A 22,166-nucleotide genomic window follows, 5' to 3' on the forward strand; every position below is an offset into this window, starting at 1 on the left:
GGGCCGCGACCCCGCCGCGCCGCGGAGACGCCCGGCCCGCAGCCCCGGCCCCTCCCGGCGGGCGCCCGGGGAGCGGAGCGGTGCGGTACGGTGCGGAGCGGTGCGGAGCGGAGCCGCCGCTGCGCGGCGGGAACGGCCAGTGCTGAGCCAGCGGGGTCCGCGCAGGGCGATGCTACACGGCGACGCCGGGGAGAGGGGTTGGGTGTAATTAATGTAGCTGGGAACAACTCCCCAGGGGTCGAGACGGGGTCTCAGTCCGACCTACTTCTGCCTAGAGACCAGGGCATTCCCTCGGGATGGTTTTCGGCCACCCCGCCTTGGCCATCGAGCTGGCGGCTGCCGCAGCTTGCCGTGTCGCTGTGCTAAAACTTACTCGCGGACGAACCGCTAAACTGTGAAATTATCACTTGAGAAATAACGTGTTGATATAGATGAAGAGCTCTCCTGCTCGCCCTCCCCCCCGGAGGGGAACGGGGAAAAGGTGAGAACGGAGGGAGCCCGGAAGGTCCGAGCCTCTCTGAGCCTTGGGTCCATCCCCAAAACACGCAACCCTGCACAGAGAGGAAAGAGACATTTTGTACTCCAGTGGTGCTGGCGTTGGGTTGGCCCGGGATCTGCGCTGAATTAAGCAAAGGTCTCGTCTTCCAGTTACTGAATGCGAAAAGTTTAAACTGTCTAGGAAAGAGCACGGCCGGGTGCAGGGGGTGGGCTCGTCCCACCGCCGGTCACCTTGAGAGCATCACAAGTGTCTAATGAGTTACAAGGGTCAGTTTTCGCAAACCCTGTCCCAACCGATGGGAAATGCTATACCCTGCGCTGGAGACAGTTCCGCGCCTCACTTTCAATCGGAAGCAATTTTCACCGCTAAATATTTTCAGCTTTTAACATACCCAACGGAGACCGAGGTGTCAGAGGAGTACGGGCAGCCGAGCGCTCGGGCGGGGGGCTCGGATGCTTTCGAAGGTGCAAATACCGCCCGTCCCACATCGCCAAACCTACGCCCCGCAGCGGGAGCGGCGCGGGCCCCCCCGGACGCTCCCGGCGTGGCAGAGGCGGGAAGGGCAGCGGGGGCGGGCGGACCCCCGGCCCAGCTCGGCACCCCGCCGCCCCTGGGCCCCCGCCACGCCACGCCGCGCCGCGGGGCCGCCCGGCTCTCGCCGCTGAGGCAGCCGCTTGCGGGAAACGAGTTTTTTGGGACAACTTGGAAACGAGTGTCGCTTGCTGCACCGTGAGCCGGGGAAGGCAGGCTCTTGCTCAAGCGATGGCTCTGCCAGGGCATCGGCTTTTGTGCAAACGATGCAACTGGCACCGACAGATTTCGCAAGAAGTTTAGGGGAGGGAGACCCAAAAAGCCAGAATAGGTACAGCCAGATCAAGCGCGGCTCCCGCCCGCTTTTCGCAGGCTCGGGGGCTGCGCGGCGGCAACGTGGCCGCAGGGGCTGCGGTTCTCCAAGCGCAGGGGTTGCGGCTGCCTACCCCCGCCCGCCCGTCCGGAGGGAAGGCGAGGGCCGGGGCTCCCGCAGTCGGAGCTGCCCGGGCAGGGGCATTGCCCCGCCGGTCCCAAGGGCGCCGGAGCCGGACTGCCCTCCGGGAAGGGGGCACACGGCGGGAGGGAGGGCAGCTGCGGCCCGGCTTTGCGGGACCGGAGGCCCGTCGGGCTCTGCTGGGGCAGGGAGGGGTGGCTGCAGCCCAGCCCCCCTCCACCCACCCCACCCCCCCAGGGCAGCCCGGTTTAACAGCCGGGCAGGGGGTGAGCGCGCTGTGCAAGTGTGTGTGCGTGTGAGTGTGCGTGTGTACTCCTGTGCGTGTGTATGTGCGGTGCGCGGGGGGTGTTGCTCATCCCGCCTCTGTCTTATTGGCTGCAAGGGAGGTGTCGGGGCCCCCCTTCACCGGAGCCCCCCGCGCCCGGCAGCCCCCGGGCTCCGGGAGCGCCTCCCCACGGTCCCGGGTCTGGAGGTCCCGACTCGGCACCTCCGCACTTGTGGCGGGGGGAAAAGGGGGAGGAGGAGGAGGGAGGAAGGGAGGAGGGGGACGGGGGTGGGAACCCTGTCCAGCAGCACCAGCGGCGGCAGAGCGCTCCTGTGCACTGTGCCTCTCCGCATGGATCGGGGCGCCGGGCTGCCGCCGCGCTGAGCCCCGGGCGGAGCTGCTGCGGGCTGCCGGGGTTCCTCCTTCCTCCCTGACACCCCCCGGTCTTCCTCCTCCTCCTCTCCTCTCCGCCCCCGCCGCCTGCAGCCCGACTACCGCTCCGCGGCTCCACCAGCCGCGGGCACCCGGCGGCGCTTCCCGGCGGCCGGGACCGCTCGGTGCTCCCGCTGCAGCAGGGCAAGGGCTGGCGTGGAGCAGAGGGAGGGAAGAGGAGGAGGAGGAAGAGGCAGCGGCGGCCGCCGAGCGCCCCTTGCTCCCGCTAAATCTGTGCTGCCGTGTCCAGGTGCTGGTGTCGCGGACGGACACGGAGCCCCCAGCCCGGCCCGCAGCCGCCTTGTCATGCTGCCCAAAGTGGAGACGGAGGCCCTGGGACTCGCCCGGTCGAATGGGGAACAGGGGCAGATGCCGGAAAACATGCAAGGTAAGGGGGGAAAGACACGGCACTCCCCCTCTGCGCACGGTCGGGCCCCCTCGGCAAACCGCCCCTTCGTCCTGCCAAAAAAGTTTACGGTTGCTGTCTGCGAGCTCCCCCGCCGCCGCCCGCTCCGCGCCCCGCCGAGCCCCTGCCTTCGCGGGCCAACTTCCAGCGTGGCTCGGGCGGGCACCGGGGCACCAGCGCCGCGGCGAAGCCAAGGCCCCGGCCAGGAGATGCAACGGCGGCCGGGGAACCGTCAAGCGTCTGGCCGGCGGGAGCCCTCGCTGGGGTGCAGATGCCCCGCCGGGCACTGCCCAGGGACACCGGCCCCGCTGCAGGTCCAGGGGGGCTCGGGCTTGTCCCCGGTCCGCGCAAAACTGACTCGAAGTTTATGGCAGGGGGAGTTAGGCGGGGAAGTCCTGCCGAGCAGCCCCCGTGTGCCCCACGCCGTCCCGAATGTGAGCCCCGAGGGCTTTGCCCCGCGGCTGCGGCGCCCGCAGGCACAGCGCAGGTGGCACCGGCGGCGCTGCGAAACTTTGCAGCAGAGAGTCCCGACGCCGCGGCGGATTTGCGGGGTACCCGCGAGGGCAGCGGGATGCCCGAGCTCGGCTGGCGCTGGAAATGCCTCCGTGGGGCGGGACGTGGCCGCTGCCGGTGCCCTGCTCCGGACCGGAGCGCTGCGGGGAGGCAGGCGGCGGGGGTCCCGTCGAGGGCCGCCGGGTGGGGTCGGTTCCCTGCCTCGGAGCCGGCAGCCCGCTACGCGGGCACTGCCCGCTTCCCCCTCCCACCCCCCACACCCCCAGCCGCGCCGCGCCCCTCTCCCGGGACAGAAACTCCAGTCCCGGCTGCTCTTTCGAAATTATCCCGTCTCCTCCCGGGAGCCTAGTGGGAAGCAGGGGCGGGGTGGGCCAGGGGCCTCGGAGGTGCTGGGGGCGGCCAGCCCGCCCCTTTCCTCGCCCGCGGAGGAGGCTCCGTGCCAGGGCACGGCGCTCGGAAAACCCCTGCTTTCCCACTTTGTTTTTCCTGCGAGGAGGGGGAACTTCGCCCCAGCGCCGGGCCCTGGAGCCGCGGCCGCAGAGGGGAGTGCCGGGCCCTCCTCCTCCTCCGCCTGCGGCCGCCCCCGGTCCGCCCCACGCCGCTGGCCGGCGGCGATCCCCGGCCGTGCCCAGGTCGCTCTGCAAACGTTTTCGCGGCCGTGTGCCGGCGGGTGAATGCCCCCCGCGCTCCCGGCAGCTGCCCTGCCCTGCCGGGGGGGCGCGCACCAACCGCGCTCCCAGCCGGGCGCCTGCCCCGGTGCCCCCGAACCGCGGCAGCCGCGGGGTGGGCGAAGAGGCGGCATCCTAAGGGGTGCCGCTGCTATGCCCGGCGTCTCTCGCCTCGCTTGCGAGCCCTCCGCTGCCGCGGGGCTTGCCGAGCAGGCCGGAGGGTTAGCACCGGGGAAGGGGAAGGAAACCGGCCCCGCGGTGAGCGGCGGCGTTTCCTTCTGGGAATAACCGGAGCGGCTGACTGGGCTCTTCGTGGGGGAGCCCGGCTCGAGTGACCGCGCTCCGTGCCTTCATTGAGCTTGTTTTACCCGCCTCGTCCCCTCCTCACGGCCGGCTCCTCCCCGCCTTTTCCCCGAGCGGCAGAAACTTCAGGCGGCCCCGGCGCGCACTTTACCCGCCAGCCGCCGGTACCGGGGGGCGCCGGCTGCACAGACCCCGGCCGCACCCCCCGCGGCCGGCGGTCCCGGCCCGCTCTCCCACTGCCGGCCCGCGCCGACGGACGGACGGACGGCGGGTGGTTAAAAGCGTCTCCCCCGCCGCCGCGGGCCCACGGGCTGGGAAACGTGGGGGTGCGGGCGTGCAGCGCTCAGCCCACCGGCTGGGGCAGGGCGGGAGGCCGAGCTGGGGCGGAGGGGGGGCCGTCACCCCGAGACGGCGAGCTCGGGGAGGGGGGGGGGGGCGCGGAGGACCTTGTTTTAAGCGGGTTTTGCAAGTGAGTCACTTGCGTTTAACGCGGCGCAAAAGTGCTGGGTCTGTAAGATACAAGTTTAGGCTAAGTAAATATTTGTAGGCTGATGTTGAAAGAAAACTTTAACTCAGTTCGTTTCTTTTAAATACACAAGTGACACAATCTTTTCCTTCTGCTTTTTTAAAGCTTGCCCTTGATCATTTTCCGATTTAAATGAATTCATTCAGTTTGATTCCATGAACTAAGGACTAGGTTAAGGGTACTCTGTAATTATAAGCATTTAAAACGTAAAACCGAGAAGTGGATGAGTTTTGTTCCACCTGCTAAGTACCATGCACATTTGCTCTTGGTGAAAAGTTGCGTGTCTCAATGCAAGTTGTGTTTTTAAAAATATCCCCCCTCCCCATTTGTGTTGTGTGTAAGTGAGCTTTCTTTCTAGATGAGAGTAGTTGCAGAAATTTTTTTTAATACAAATTCTAATTTGATTTGCTATTTCTCCTTTCCCCAGTGTCTCAGTTTAAAATGGTGAATTACTCTTATGATGAAGACCTTGAGGAACTGTGTCCAGTCTGTGGAGATAAAGTGTCTGGGTACCATTATGGACTCCTCACCTGTGAAAGCTGCAAGGTTCTGTACTAGTTACTTCATACAAATACAAGTATAGCAAAAAAGTTTCAAAATATAAGCAGAAATAGTGATAATTAAAGAAAACAGTTGTGTAATAATTTGGCTTATTTCTGATGTGTTCCTTGTTACATTCATGTAAAAAAAATTAACCGCCAAAAAGCTTTAGAAGTCTCTTGGAGAGATCTCATCTGCACAAATGGAAGCAACTTGAACTGTTTTGCACTGTAGTTTTATCATTGCTTTTAAGTATTTTGCTGTTGTGATGTAGTTCTAGAACAACTTTCATTCCTAACAGTCCTAAATATTGATCTGGTTGATTTATATACGTTCAGAGTATTTCTGTTCTGGAGGATAAAGTAGGAAAGGTATCCTCAGTCCAGATTAGTTCTGCAAGATCTAATGCAGCTTTCTTAAGATTTTTTTCATCCTTCACTATTATGATGTAAATTTCTGTGATTATAATGACCATGCACTTTTTTCATACAAACAATAACTGTCAGAGCTCACTTGACACGCAAAGTCCAGTAAGTAACATATAATTTTTATTAGATCATTCATTAATTTTGAGCATAAAATATTTGTAAATGCAACTTATCATATTGGAAGATAAATGTATCTGCATGGTTCTATTATACTACAGAGTTTAAATACTTATGAATTTGACATGTCAAATTTGTAATATAAGTTTATTTGGTTTTGGTTTTTTTAAAGTTCTTTATGGTTAAGTAATGCACTGTAAAGGAAACTCCTTTGCCAGAACAATGCAGTTGAAAATATTTAGTTGCATGGCAAAACTAACTTTGCACATTATATTTTCATTAAAAAATAATCAATGAGAAATGATCAGCAAGCACTTATTATGCCTCTAGCATGTACCACTGGGATGTACCATAGCCAGAGGTACTCTGTATTTCTGTTATCTTTGCAACAGTGTCTCTACTTATTTAATGTAAAACTAGTTTAAAAGGAAGACTTTGATAATTTTGCAATGATTAAAGAATACAGAAGGAACCAGTCAGCCTCACTATTTCTGCTACCACTGTTAGGGGCAAAGCCAGTCTTACCAAGCTTTGACATAAGTCTATAAAACATAGCACTAACACAAGAAAACTCCTCTGGAGTCTGGTGGTTTTCTCCTGGGTACATCTCACTGTAATTTAAAATAAACTATGTAACTTCTTAAGTGCTTGAGCGGTGTCTCAAAAATATGTTACAATGATTTCCATAGAATAAAATGCTGAAATACACTGTTCAAGCATAACAGGCTAACTTTTGTATCTGTCATACAGGGATTCTTTAAGCGAACAGTCCAGAATAACAAAAGGTACACATGTATAGAAAATCAGAATTGCCAGATTGACAAAACACAGAGAAAACGATGCCCTTACTGTCGATTTCAAAAATGTCTAAGTGTTGGAATGAAACTGGAAGGTAAGAGCTATAGTCTTGCTGATATTGTCAACTGTACTATAGATAAATTTTGAAAAGTATAGGATTACATCTTATTATGTGCTATTTTATAAAAAAATATATATTGTGTTTTTGAAATTATAGTAAAAGGTGACTTTGTATACTAAATTAAATTGTTGCTTTATAAAAAAAACTAACAAGTAAATGGTAAATCACTAACAACCAGTCAAAACCGTAATCCATTTTTTCATATATGTATATAATTTGATATTTCAGTATTTTAGAGTTTGTGAATGAATGGATCTAGATAGAATAGTTTTGCAGCTTTTTAAAAAGACTTTATTTAGATTAAACATAAAATATATAAGAAGTTTCCAGATTAGAAAAAAAATTAGTCATTGCTACAGAGAGTGATCTGATTTTATTTATATTTTACCTAGGGTTGTTTTAAAATATATATTCTTCTGATAATAAGGCAGAAAACATAGAAACAGATAAAATACTTTTTTCTCACACCAACTTGCCTTTGGTACTAAGGAACCAAATAATCTCTAAAGTTGTGTTCTATATTTTTGTGGTGTAACACCTGAGATAGTGTTATGAATGAAAGAGAATAAGGCATTTTGAAGTATACTTTTTTCCTTCATTTCACTTTCTCGTATGCAGAGAACAATGAAAAGTGTACAATAACCTTTGAGATAACAAAATGCAAAATTATCATCAACTCCATACACAGTTCATTCGAACTTTGATATGTAAACTATTAAAAAGTTCAGATTTCACAGCAAATGACATTTCTGCTTGACCAAGAACAAGCTCCTAAATTCCATATTCTTAAAATTGTACTGAAATGGCATTCACTTTAGGTGCTTAACCAGGAGCAATCAGGCCAAGGAGGGAAACCATAAACCAGTAATGGAATCCTAAAGGATAAGTCCCAATCGCCAGAGTCTGGCAAAGGAAAGCTGTTGATATAACTGAAGATAAACAGAAGAATCAGCCTCCTGCAGTTTGATTGATTCAATACTCTTCTGTTTGCCCACAAGATTGAGCTAGCACTGACACACTGCACAAAACACCCTGAATCACTGCATGTCCTTCCAAATTCAAATGGTACAATAACAGGACGTTTGGAATCCTTTTCTCATTGTTGACTTTAATAATTAGGATAAAATATATTTATCTACTCCTACTTTTAACTCCTCTCAATTGCTGGCAATGAAACAGGACCAAATTTTGTCTTCTGTGATTACATGCAGTTCCCCTTAGTTTTTACAGGAGTTATACAGAAGTGTTTGCTGATGCAATTTGGCCCACAGTTTTTATTTGTAGGATACCTGGGAGGATACTATCTATACAGATTTAAAGTTAATTACACTTACCAGCGTGGTGATTTAATTATTTTAATTTCCTCCATTCTGGTCAAAATCAACATTCAACAGCAATATTAGCAGCAGCATTTTAAATACAAATTTAAGCAAAGTTCCTGTAGTTTTGAAGATACTCTAGAAAATGTACTTTAGCTTCCTTATCCACACATCTATACAATTTTTCCTTTGCTTAGAAAATTGGAAGAATGCGTGCTTCCATAATTGTAAATACTTGTGACATTTATATGTGCATTTCCCTGATAGCAATATATATACACCCCTAAAGTCTAGTTCATAAATTACCATGGACCAAAAAAAAAATAATCATTAAACGTTAAAGTCCTTATGTTAATGTACAGTATTATGCGTATCTAGCATTCATAATAAATTTTTAATGTTCTACTAATCCCTAAGATAAAAAGCTCAAGAACTTAACCTCCAGCAATCTCAGCAGTCTCAACATGTCACCAGGCTGTCAAAGGTTCCTCTTTCAATCTAATTGCCGTTGGGCAAGGTGGGCTTGTTGAGAGCTCCTCGCCAGTCCATTACGTATATACCATGGTGACAGACACTGCTGTGGCAGAGACCACCAGTATGACTCCCAAGGCAGCTGTTGAGGTGGATTTGTTTTAATTATTTCTAATTCCAGAGATATTACAAGCCAGAACAGTGTCAATAGTTTCTGTTTCACTTCCACCTTCTGCGTGGAAGGCAGCAAGCTGACAGCTTTCTCTCTGCACATTCCAACTGCAGCTAAACATTTCTGTAGAGCTGTTCAGCTAACTAGAAATCCTTTAAAGTTTTACACCAACCTGAACAGAATCATCAAAAGGAAACAGTCCCTTCTTTGCCAAGAAAAACGTATTCCCCTTTGTGACTACTGAACATTTCGCAATTTACGTTTCAGATGTTTTGCTGCGGTGGAAGGCAGTAATGGAATGATTATAATGAGACAATGTGGTCCACTGGATACGTCTCAGACAAATTCTGGACATCAGCCCTTGTTTCTTAATGACATAGTAGCTTGACATAAAACCAAACATACATTGAGATCTCCACATGATCCCATAGCAGGTGTGAAATTCCTGTAGCCAACCATTGTGTTTGTCCCTGTGTCCTAATCAATGTAAAGAGAAGTCCTTCTATGTCAGTAATATATGCATGTGATATTTAAATGACCAGAAAAAAGTTACATTTGTTAAGTCAAAATAAATCTTTTTCTTTAGGAGTAAAAGTGCTACTTTGAATTTGGAAGAAAAAAAAAAGGAGTTACATTTTTATATTTCTGCTCTGCTGTAATATATGTTTCATTAAAGAATGTTGATTCCAAGTTTTAGTTATTATTTACTTCCTTCTCTCCCCTGACAGCTGTGCGAGCTGACCGAATGCGTGGTGGTCGAAACAAGTTTGGACCAATGTACAAGAGAGACAGGGCACTGAAGCAGCAGAAGAAAGCGCTTATCCGAGCAAATGGACTTAAACTGGAAGCCATGACTCAGGTGATCCAAGCAATGCCGACTGACCTGACAATATCCTCTGCAATCCAGAACATCCATTCTGCCTCCAAAGGCCTACCTCTGAACCATACTGCCTTGCCTCCTACAGACTATGACAGAAGTCCCTTTGTAACCTCTCCAATTAGTATGACAATGCCGCCCCATGGCAGCTTGCAAGGTTACCAAACCTATGGCCATTTTCCAAGCCGTGCTATCAAGTCCGAGTACCCTGACCCTTACACTAGTTCACCAGAGTCAATAATGGGCTACTCATACATGGATAGTTATCAAACAAGCTCACCAGCAAGTATTCCACATCTCATATTGGAACTCCTGAAATGTGAGCCCGATGAGCCGCAAGTCCAAGCTAAGATCATGGCATACCTGCAGCAAGAGCAAGCCAACAGAAGCAAACACGAGAAGCTCAACACATTTGGGCTTATGTGTAAAATGGCTGACCAAACTCTCTTCTCCATTGTTGAGTGGGCTAGGAGTAGCATCTTTTTTAGAGAACTTAAGGTAGGTAAAAATCTTACATTATATTATCATTCAGTCAAGGAAAAAAAAGTACCATTTGTTACAAATGTTGTACTTAAAGAAAGTATGGTTTATCTCCCTCCCACCCACCCCACCCCCTGCATCTAATTCTTAAATTTATTTGGCTTGAAGTAGGCAGACTATTATGAGTAGTAACTTGTAGTTGTCTTCCACCTGAGCCTGTAATTAGCTGTAGCTCAAGTTAAAGTTCAGTTCTTCGGTACTTTACTATTTATCACAACTGTTACTAACCTCCACAGGGCCTCACATAAATTTTACTCTGTCCCTGTCAGTATTGCTCACTGTCTGGCTTGTATTCAGAGTTGTGCGCATGCCTGTTATACCATTCTACATTCTTTTATGTAATTATTTTATTACTTCATTTAACATATGGGGGAACATCATTGCTGTCTGTCTCTGTACACTTCTTATACAAGTCCACATTTTGAATATTCACTTTCTCACTGGGATATTATTTTGCACATTCTCATGTGTGTAGTTAGCCATGAAGGCTGAATCCTAAGCAGGGTATACACAGAACAGAAAGCAAGGAGGAAGAAACCTTAAGGACTCGTTTTGTTTCTCATCACTGATATATGAGGGATTCCTTTAATCTAGGCTGGCTATAGTGACCTTTAGGCTCTTAATTTTGTTGAAGCACCTGATAAATCCTCATACACAGCGCTCTGGCAGCCAGAAATTCTCCCATTTACATTTATTGGACTTTTATTAAGGCAGTTTTGTCTGTTGTGGTCAGGTCTGAAATTTTAAGCCAGAAATTTGGGATCAGACAATAGAGATAAACTACAGCTTTTTAACTAATCTCTTGATACCAGAAATTAGCTCTGGAATGAATAAAAGATCTTCTGTCTCAGAAAAACACTCAAGATGAACTCAAATCACATCTGAATTTCCCTATTATATTGCTGGTTACTGAATCTCTGTCTGCTACACAGATGTTTTTTACCACAACTATTTGCTGCTGAAATCTGTAAAGTTTTGCGACCATCCATAATTTCTTGCTGACTACTGTCAAGCTAAGGGACAATAATAAAATATCTAAATACAACAATTACTGTAGAAGTTCACAGAGAATTGGATCTACAAGAACCAAGAGCACAGAAGGGAGATCCCATTAAATAGCTGCGGTCAGCATGCTTGCCACAGCAGTATTTCTGTCATAACCATCATGATGCAGACACATGAAATAAAGCCTGCTTACAAGAAAAGCAAGTTGTATATGTTGCATACACAACTCCAGCTTCTCTCCAATTTTTCGAGAGAATGGTTGCAGGAACCATTAAAAACTCAGTCTGTATAAAGAGAAATAAGGGAGGTAGTTTACTCAGAGGGGGAAAAAGAAAATGGATTAAAGAGAAGAAAAGACTGTGACATCTTTGTTTGCCAAGTTGTTCACAATTAAATTGTAAGCTATAAGCAATGCTACCCATGAAGTAATTTAAAAATTAAAATTGAAAGCACGTTACATTTCCAATAAATTGTGTCCTAAATATCAGGGACCAGATCATTCTACCCATACACTGGGGAGCACTTTAGTCTGGAGTAGTCATATTAAAAATCATTGAGAGTTGCAGAACAAGATACTCCTCAGTGTAAGAATTTTGAAGTTATGATCTGCCTCAAAATTCCGGTTATGACTAAAGTGAGAATATGAAAATATATTCAAGAAACATTTATGTTTTATGGTTCCATGGCTTCATCTATAGGCAGATTTTATAAGCATTCAACATGCTATACTGAAAATAGCTTTAGAGATGGTCTTCACCTCCAACCAGCCTGAATGATATTCTTCCACCAACATATGTTTACTAGTATGGACACAAAAGATGCAGAAATTTGTTTCATGAAAATGCTGACCAACTTCTGGCTCTGGACATATCTATACACTACCATGTACATACAGACTTCTGGAAAGACATATATTCTAGGAATTCATATTCATTTAAATTCACGTATAGCTTTTGGCTAGTGGACTGACTTCCACACGTTTTTAGAAGGCATTAATTTCATCTCAGTATTTGTACCCTTTACATCTTAGAAAATCAGAGTTCAGACAGTTTCATACCTTCTGGCATATCCAGGGGTTTTTTTTGTTTAAATTGGACACGATCAACTAAACTACACAGCACTCCAGTGGAAATCAATCCACATCCAGTATTTAGGGACCAGATTACACATAATGCCAAGAACTTTAAGCTTCTCAGCTTCAAAAAAGTGAGGTGCTCAAAACACGTTTAGATCAGGCTCTGTTAACAGTACCAGGTAACACCATCTCTCTTTGCAGCTGAGAGGAAAGGATCAGAATTAAACAAAGAGTTTCCAAACCTTTCCTGAACACAGCTCTCTTCTTTCTATCCATGGTATCATCTCCTTCTGATCAAGGTAGCAAAAGCAGCTATTTCAGATTGCTCCACAGAACATGAATACCTGTGGGGGAAGGGGAAAAAACACCTAAGGATATGACATTTTAAATGCAGAAGGAAGAGAAAAGGCAATCGTAATAAAGATGCAACTAGATTTTCAGAACAGTTAACTTTGTTCCTTACCTATACACAGCTGAGAACTATGTATTTGCTTGAGAAGGTATTTTCCTATTATTCCTACTTGTCTAAACTTAACAAGTGAATCTTGAGATGTCTTTCAGTTAAGCCAGGTGCATTAGCAGATCTCTGGGACTAACATTTTAAAATACTCAACTAATTCAACAGTAAAATGTACAAATGTGGTTTGTATGAAATTCATCATGATTTTATCTTGATAAGTGATGCTTTGCACAACTGGCTGTGAGTTACTGAACAGCATATTTGCAATTCTTTACTGTATCCTTTCACTTCATTCTAAATTTAGTCTTAGACTTTTGTCTCAATTCACATAAAGAGGCAAACATTCTCCTTTTTGTCACACCTAGAGATTTGTAGCTAGCAGAGTTCAGGAGGGACTGAAAAGGAAGACACGATAAAAAAAATGCTGTCCCAGTCCATCAGTGGCTTAGGTCACGTTTACCCTAGAGGTAATAACTAAAAACCACCAGTGAACTACAGTTCTTAAGTTTTCTCTTTTTCTTTCCATTTGGCTGAAAATTTGATATTTTTTTTTGAGAGATCTTAAGTGATAACAAACATGTTTCAAAACTTTATTTCATGAAGCATTTATCAGCTTATGCTTATCACAATCTTTTCACTTGCTGCTCTACAATTTGTCAAGTAAGCATGTAAAAGGTAAAAATAGTGACTGGGCTGAACTACTTACAGCGTGCACTGCATTTTACAGAATTTGACCTGTGTTTGAATTTCAGTACATAATTTAAGGCTAATGCTCATACTTGCTAAGGAGCAGATCCTCCCACCTTCATGTTGGGTATCAGAAACTAGTGGAAATATTAATGAAGCAAACTAGTCAGGATTAGTAATAACATTAGAGTAAGGTCCAAAGCAGCCAGTGGCAATCCAGTGACTTTGAATTTAACACCTGCTAAAATCTCAAACACACCTATCTGTCTTGTGAATTCAGAATACTTTTTAATTAGTAGTTACATCATAAATTCTGGGTTTTGACATCACATAGTACTTGTTTATTCATAATGAGAAATGTTTCTGCATAGTTCTTCATACACAGATGAAATAAGAACATGGAGATAACCTAGTAGACTCATGATGATACTAATTATAATAGTAAAGAAGGCCTTTGTTTGCTATTCTGGAGTTGTTGAAAGCTCAGTAAATATAAAAGTAAGATATATCCATCTTATCCTCAGCTAAGAAAACTCAGGAATGCCCTGGGGATGCTAGATTTGTAGCCAGCTGTCTTAGTCAGGTGAAAGGTCTTTGTACAGAGCTAAAAAGAAAATATTGCAAGAGTTTCTAGAGTCCAAAGGTTACCTGGCCCCAAGAAAGGATGCAGACAGTTCCACCGGACTGGCCTTTCCTCATCAGCCTGCATCAGGGAAAATTCAACAACTAATCCCAAAGCTAAGTGCTCCTAAACCCATAAAGGAAAGCAGTCTCTGCTTGGGGCAGGAAGAAAACAGGACCTGTAATGTAGAACAGTCCTCAGGATACTTTCTTCTGGCTGAGGATCAGAAAATTATATGTTGGTAGTTACAAAAAAGGCACTAAAGGACTTGTGACTCACAAAAAATATTACCTTGACTTATTTGGCTATTCTAGTGACGATGTCATAGGTCAAAGTACTATGTGAGCACAAACCCACTTAGTGACTGATTGCAGGAAGAGACGGTGTACTTCACATTAAAGCAGCTCATCCTAGAACTATCCACTGAGTTTGCTAATTTCAGCCATTCATTGATGTCAGACGGTATCAGTTCTGGGACAGATTTCTTGCTGTAAGTATAAATTTGTCCATGCTTACACTGGCTGCAGGTGTGGCCTTCAAAGAAACAATGGTTTAACCACGTATCTCAAAATATCCCTATCTATAGAACTACTGTACGTGGTAGCACAGATTCTTTGGTAGCTAATAAGTGAACAGAAGCCTAGTTTTGTATTACATATTCCCCATAAGAACAACTATATTAGCAAAGTTTCAAAATATTTCTTAAAGCAGTGTACACTTGGTGTGAACAGGATGAACAGAACTCCTAGAGTCTCTTAATTTTTTTTCTGTTAAATGTATTTAGATATAGTAATATAATACTCAATTCACCAGCTTCAATTTCAAATTTCAGTCTGCGTAAGTAACAACAAATGCATAGAAAACAAGGAATTCCAGTACAGAAATCCAACTATTAAACTGAATTAGCACAGAATAGGAAAAAATAGGGTTGAGGTGGGTTTTTTGTTTGTTTTTTTTTTGAGAAAAAAATGTCAGCAGTGGAATACCTTAAAAGTTCTTCTTCAGGGTGGTGAAAGGTTGACATATTATTTAGACTTAAGTAGTCAAAGGCAATTTGATAACTTAAAGTGCTTTTGGACTTTGTAGTATGCTTTTATCAGGACAGGAAATGTAACTAACATAACTGATGAAATAAAACTTCTGCAGTGTTCTTTCAGTCAGGGCAGCTGACAGAAACTGAGGTCCAGGACTTCCCTTAATATCAGTAATCAGATTAGTTAATATGTTATGTGTAACTGTTGCTTTTTAGTCTGGCTTGTGTGTATCTGGATCAGAAAAAATATTTCTCAAATATTCAAAAAAATGTCAGGGAAAGGGAAAAGTATTTCTCTTACACTGCCAAATAATTCTTTGCTTTAGAGTCATTAATTTAATTTCACATATAGTAAGATCACTGCTATAGAAAGAAGCCTCAGCATAGAAACCAGGGCTTAATGAAGCATGGTGTTATACCTGCCACCTAGCTGAACCTTGTAGGGGAACACTGTTAGTAGTTAACTTCATAATCTTCTTCTGGCTCTCCTCTGAACAAAAGGATGTGACTAAATGCTGTACTTCAGCATGTGGGCATGTATTTGTGCAGCCTTTCTAAACAGTTTGTTCAGTGCTAAGCCTCTGGCACTTCTTCTAGGGGTAAGAAGAAAGATGACATTCTCTCGTGCCCATTCGTATCAGAGCTGGATACTTTAGTTTCACTCTGCCATATGATGTTATCACCTCTGATAGCAGGAGACTGAGTTCAGTCACTCTGGATTTAGACATTTTTCCATCTAATACCCAATGTTCAGCATCATGCTGAGACTAAGAACCATCCTCCATGCAGGTGTTTTTTCTGAAGGACTGACACTTCTACACTTGAGTGGATCTGCAGGCACCAGTTCAGTGTAGCAAACTTCACAAGGTTCCCATGAATAGCCATGCTGCAATAACAATGTTTTTTTTACTTCTTAGAGAAAATTTGAGCAAGTAACAATTCCAAAAGCTGTCCAGCCCATCCTAATGCCAGTGACAAGCAGAGATACAGCAGGCTGTAATATGGACATGGGGAATTATATACCTACAGCCATTCCTGCCACATGGCCTGAAGCAGACACTGCAGCCTTTATGGGAGATAAGAACCACACTTACATGTTCATCTGTGAGTTGGGGGCATTTGATACACAAAACAGAAGTTTAATATTACAGTTTAATTTTTTCTTTCAAAGTGTAAGTTTTCAATTTAAGTTTGACAGTTGTCAGCAGTGACAGGAGGAAGATTACTTGGGTGCGTTACCAAATGTATATTGTTGTAGGGCAAGATAAAAAAATAGTGCTCTTTAGATCTTGCATTCTGTGGCTAGTGCAAAGTGATATTAAAGTGAATTCTAATTCTGGCTGCTGTACTGGCTAAGAAACTGAACAGCAAATGCTCACCATGTTAACATGATCTACTGTATTTCCAGACTACAATTTGTAATTGTTATTTTCTGCTGTGAAGATTTGGGGTTTTTTTGCCAAACAATGGAGAGAGCTTTGCACATTAAAAATTAAACAATTCCAGTCTCTTGGAAAATCATAGCTATGTTTCCCAGTTTTGCTTAAGAAAGTAACAGTTTTATTGTTAGAATGACAGACCTTCACTTGCAAAGAACTGAACTTTTTGCAAGTTTCTGCCACAAAAAAAGCCATTTCCCCCCTGCAAATTATGAGATTCCTTACAACCAGACAGTATGTCTTACTACAGGAAGAGAACTTGCTTCATTCGATTCCAAAGTTTTTGTATGATACCTGTATCATTCAGATCCTGCACTTGTGTACAACACCTGTATGATATTTCTGTTGTATGGCATGGTTCCCAGTTACAATGAGAGTTTGCCTCTATAAATCTATTCAGGCAGGCTGTTCAGATTTAAGGATGTTCTTCTGTTAACATATAGCCTTTAGAATCACCTACAGTAAGGATTAAATCCTCGCCATAATGAAGTCACTAACAGACTTCCTATCAGCCCTGCTGAAGCCCTATAATATAAATGAATGTTATTCTATACTTTCATATGTAGAGGTAAGCTGCTCCAGATCAAGGTATGATCATTTTTTTATATACAGCACTGTGGAGTCAATAGTTTACATAATCCACTCAGCTCTAGGGCTGAAAAATGCTGACAGATGACAAGAAAAGCAGAGGAAAGTGATTTATGAAGAAAGACTAAAAGATCTGAATATTCACAGCTTGACGAAGCAACAAATACAACCATATGGCAGCTGTGTAGAAGCACAACATCTGGACAAAACAAAGACCTTGCAGGGTAAGGAACTGTATTCTACCTGTAGTAGTACCAGGAAGACACTTTCCACAATATTCCACTGTGAGGCTGATTATTGGAGAGAAGACCTAAAGCTGAGAGCTTTCAAATTGTGTTGTAAATTGTAAGATCACTCACAACAGGTTGGATGCACTGTACAGCTATATAGGCACAGGAACACACTAGAGGGCTTAAGTCTTTTCCACTTCCAATTTTAAATTTATTATAAAATAGAGTTTCAAGTGAAGGGAGTAAAATCAAGAGGCAGACTGCACTTAAACATCTATCCGGTATCACCCTACTTCCAAACTTTGGCCAGTATGCATTAACAAGTAGATTTTCAAACTTCTGAAATAGAACACCCATCTATCACCAGGCAAGCAAGTCATTTTATGCTAGCCAAAAACTTCACCATAGATTTCAATTCTTTTTTTTTTGTTTTTGTCATGCATTGAAACTATCATGGTTTGCTGTAGTTCATAGCCTCAAGTTACAAGATTATTTATAAAAGGAAGCAAAGGAAAATTTCACGTGCTGGAAATAAAATTCAGTTGCTTATTCCCCCCACCTCCCATAAACCAATATACAAAAATGGCAACCTCAAGAAAGGGCAAGTTTCAGTACAAGAGGAAATAATATTTCAAAAATTAATTTAAACCTGACTGCAGTTCAAGAAATATCCAAATGAATGATAAACATTTGATTTGAACTCCATTACAGCCAGTGTGAAGACAGTGGCAATGTCCAAAATCTGGTACTCCATTTAATGAGTACAGTATAGATCTTTTACTAAAGTGGCATATAAAGTAGCTCTGCAATCCCTCCCATTTTTCCCACACCTGGCTGGAAAGAGCAGTTAAAAGCAAACTGAAATAGAACATCACTATCCTTAGGATAGCCCTTAACTGTTTTCTGATTTATTTTTTTTATCTAATAAGAAACATCTTAATTATCAAGGTTCATTTCAACTCTGAATAAAAAACACAGCTTTATTAAAAATTAATGTTGGCTAAATCACAACATGCTGTCTTACCACATACATAAAATTAATCAGAAACATTTGCTCTCCACAGAAACCAACAGGCTCAGCAGCCCCCACCACCACCTCAGCCCAACTGAGGGGCACAGGCCTGCCACCCCCCTGCCCAAACCGGGGCTGGCCCACCCTACCATCCTCACTTATGGCCTCATGAGCCCCAGGGACAAGGTACAGTTTGAAGGGACAAGACCAGGGCACACACAGGCAGAAAAGAAATCTTTGGGAGGCAGCTCAAGCAGAGCCAGATCTTTGGCTGAAGCTTAAATGGCACTGTGGGTGGGGGCCAGGTGGGGCTATTAGTGCTGGTAGGGCCTGCAGGTGCACTGGGGGCCCTGTGTCAGGAAGAGGAGCTGGGCTCTGTGTTGGATATCAGCACATAACTCCAGGAGCAAACCCTGAAAAAGCAGCTAACTCAAGGGCTGTGGCTCTGTCTCATGTGTTTCTTCTTCCTGACCTGAGACCGACTCTTTGCTGTGTAAAAAAGGGGTGTGGGTGGGTAGCTTGAGGTGCCACACAAGGCTGGACGCTGTCTCCAGGGCAGCTACTCTGCTGCCTGTGTTTCTACACCTGCATGGCACTCAAATCCTGCTGCAGGGCAGGGTGAGGTGTGTGTCGGGGATGGCACCTGACCCCAGGCTCCAGATGCATGCAACCTCCATGGGAGCAGGGCTGAGGGCCTCTAGCAGTCTGGCTGGGAAGGGTCCACCCCCTTCCCCATATCGCCACTAGGAGTGGGCTGCAATGGGCTGCTCTGCCCTTCACCGGTCCCGCTAGGCAGCACTGCTTGGGTGAAAAATGGAGGTATGTACACAGGCATCGGGGTGCTGGCACACTGAACAGGACATAGCTGCCTGGGTGTTTCCTCCACAGAGATGCAGTGCCCTTATTTCTGCCTGTGTGTGCCTGAGTGGGTGGCAGCTACCAGGGAAGGAGAAAGGGTCTCTGCTGAAAGGCAAACTGCCAGTTAGTTTCACACTTTGTTTTAACATTTCCCCAAATCCAACTGCTTTCAGTAGAGTTGAAAGTCGTGCATCAAATTTTTCCCTAAAATGTTCTTTACTTGCTGTTTTGAAACAGGGACTGAATGTTGTTGCCATTGGCATCTATACAGGCACATTTGTAGAGTGACTACAGAAGAAATAAAAAGGCAGATTTAAGAAGAAATTAGGGAAAATTAAGAGAGATAAAGTATGGTGCTGGGAAAGTGGAGGGGAAGTGAAGCTCTAATTTTTGGTGGACATCCTCAGTGTCTTTTTTCCACTTCTGTAACTGGTAGAAGTTCAGTTGTAGGTGGTTAGGTAAACATCAGGGCAGTCTGGGCAAAAAATGTTTAATGCTGTCTCTGGGAAACACCCCAGTCATTAAAACAACCATTACAGACAAAAAAAGATATGATAAATTAGTCAAATAAGATACCAAATAATCATACTGTAGTAAAAAATGAAATTTCATTTTATCTAATTCTGGAATCATCTGTCATACCCATCAGCTGGAGAGGGAAAGAAACTAAAATCTGACTCAGAATTAGAAAAATGTTTTTTACATCTAAATACAGCTCTTCCATTTGTTGAAAGAAAAGTTACTTTGATATTTGTTGCTAAATAAAATCTTGGATCAAGTAAATTTAATTAAAAAAAATTAGTTAAGGCAACAATAACCACAGGAAATATACATGAATAAAGTGTTCTAAAAGTCAGGCAACTCTTTTAAGACTATAAATATCACCTAAGCAAGGCCACTATAATTAGCAAAGGGTGAACAAAAGAAGACATCCAGAAATAGATGGGGAGGGGGGAGGTTGGGAGGGTGAAATGTCTTGGTTAACCTTATTCAAGTGTTCTTTCCATAGCATAGGAAATGGTTCCAGCTAGCTCATGAGTTCTGTTGGTATTAACTGATTTTTAAAAGGACGTTTCCATGTTGTCTGTATGCCAAGGAAATTCTTTTACTGGCATGTTTGCTGAATACAGGAAACATCACCCTGACTAAGTGACACTGGATGTGACGAAGAATCGTATCTTTATTCTGGCTTTACAGTTAGCACTGTCTGTTTGTTTCATCTGGATACCTTTTGGTATTTATTGAGGAATACTTACTCCAGTCTAACAACTTGTCCTGAGTAGTGAGCAAACACAGTGACTGGTGGTGCTGAGTCACAATCCCTCACCACTCGAGAAGCAGCTTGCTACAGCCCTTGTGCACCAGCTGTTTATTTAGTTTTAGGGCTAATCCAGCACTTTAGGGGAGGTAGAGACAGGGCTGTCTAGTCATCCACTAATCTACTTCATCCCTTTTCAAGGTATGGGGACAAAAGAGTAAGAGTGCTGGGAACCATCCTCATCTCCATGCTATGACCAGAATTCCCTGTACAAGGAAATAAATGTGTACCTGCAACTGTGTACTCTCCTAAATAGAGAGCTGAACAAGTCAGTCTTGCATATAGTAATTTTTGGTGTAAGTCAGGTTGTGCTTATGGGTGTGGTCTTGTGCTGCTTATCAGAAGAAAACTTTACTGAAGCCAATGAGAATTTTGTCGGAATAAGAAGTGCAAGTTAAGATCTTGAGTACTGTATTTCCAGTTTTACTCACAGCATCTGCTGGTTTCCTGTTTTCTTCTGTAAAGCTGCCTGTGACAAGTTTTTATATTTCATTTGCTATGCGTTATTTCTAAATGCCTTTTTGTTATTTATTTCCACCTCTTTTCCTTTCTCTTTCTGGGGAAAAATGTTAGTACCAGAGACAGCCACTACGGAGGAGGCAGCAGCTACAGTTATTTGTGTCTCTGGCTCCACTGACCTATCCCACAGAGGTCTTCAACAACAGTCAGTGTGTTTCAGTGCCAACCCCTTAAACTCCTTGTGCACCCTTTTGGGAAAAGGTGGAAATCTTTGAGAAAGAGGTTCAGAGTGGGTGGGTCAGACAGGCCAGCAGTCTCCATCTTGCTCCTCCTGGAGCTCAGTAGAAGTCACAATAAAACCACAAAGATCATCAATCGAAACTATTAACTTTCCTTCAGGTAACAGCAAAAACATGTAGGAAGAATAACAGGCAACAATTGTCCAGAGTCTCTGGTTCTACTCCTATTTGTCTGTGCAGAAGTTTTAGGGCATAACAACCCTGACATTGGAAAGAATTGTGGGAGGTGGTAGGGATGTAGTAGACAGGCTGCTGGGAGGCCTGAGACTAAATTAGGTGTGGTGCGTATCATCTAGTGTGCAAGTGGAAGCCAAGACTAGTGTGTAGCTCATACCCAGGTCACCACAGTATAAAATGGCTTCAGCTTCTTTTGTCACCACTCCACAATCACTGATGTTCTGTCCATCTACATATGGAGAGAAGAGAGGGAGATAAAAAGCAAGCTACTCACAGACAAATACTATTGGAGTATTGTTTGGGTTAGCACATATGTAAGTATATATTACACTCATGAAAAGCAACATCAGGCAATTTTCTGCTTTTGAATTTCAGACCTAGCAGTATTTTGAATATTGGCCATATTGCTAAGATTCTACCCAGACTTTCTAGTCTTTGAGAAATCCAAAATCGCTATAAGGAATAGCATCAAAAAACTGTCTTTCTGATGCAGGACTTGGAAAACAATGGTCCTTGTTTATAATACAGTGAATAAACAACAGGAATATTAACAACAGCATCCCATATTAGTAACAACTTTAAGTAGAAACACACACGTGGCAATTATTTTGGTTTGGACCTGTCATTCATAAGATAGGTTCTCATTCTGCAAGTGTGGTGAAGGACAATGCTCTCTCCTGAGCAGGAATGAACTTTCAGGGGGAGAGTTCCCAGTAGGAAGGATTAGACCTCAAAGTCAGTGTTTACATGAGTAGCTCATTTGGTAGTGTTGAACAGCATCTATTTTTAATTTGCATGCCTCTCTTTTAAGGCATACACTTCTCCTCTGGACTTCAGTGGGAGCTCCACATGTTTTACCTTTGATTCCCCTGCATGCTGGCAACACTAATTAGTGTTAATAGGAGTTTCAGCAGAGTTTCTCTC

General features: G+C 44.7%; 1 protein-coding gene across 3 annotated transcripts in view; it reads left to right on the forward strand.

Annotated features, from left to right (window-relative positions):
* The window catches only part of NR5A2 (nuclear receptor subfamily 5 group A member 2), a 98,712-nt gene that overhangs the window by 8,206 nt on the left and 68,340 nt on the right, over nt 1–22,166 (forward strand). The window contains exons 2-5 of one of the 3 annotated variants that reach the window (XM_064454775.1): nt 2,432–2,569; nt 5,025–5,143; nt 6,433–6,574; nt 9,292–9,938. In XM_064454775.1, the coding sequence (XP_064310845.1) occupies nt 2,432–2,569; nt 5,025–5,143; nt 6,433–6,574; nt 9,292–9,938 (1,046 nt within the window). Of the gene's footprint in view, nt 1–2,431; nt 2,570–3,743; nt 4,027–5,024; nt 5,144–6,432; nt 6,575–9,291; nt 9,939–22,166 lie in introns of those variants that run through there. The other 2 variants (XM_064454777.1, XM_064454776.1) reach the window with 2 other exon arrangements.

The sequence above is a fragment of the Phalacrocorax carbo genome, chromosome 6 (assembly GCF_963921805.1).
Source record: "Phalacrocorax carbo chromosome 6, bPhaCar2.1, whole genome shotgun sequence".
NCBI lineage: Eukaryota > Metazoa > Chordata > Aves > Suliformes > Phalacrocoracidae > Phalacrocorax > Phalacrocorax carbo.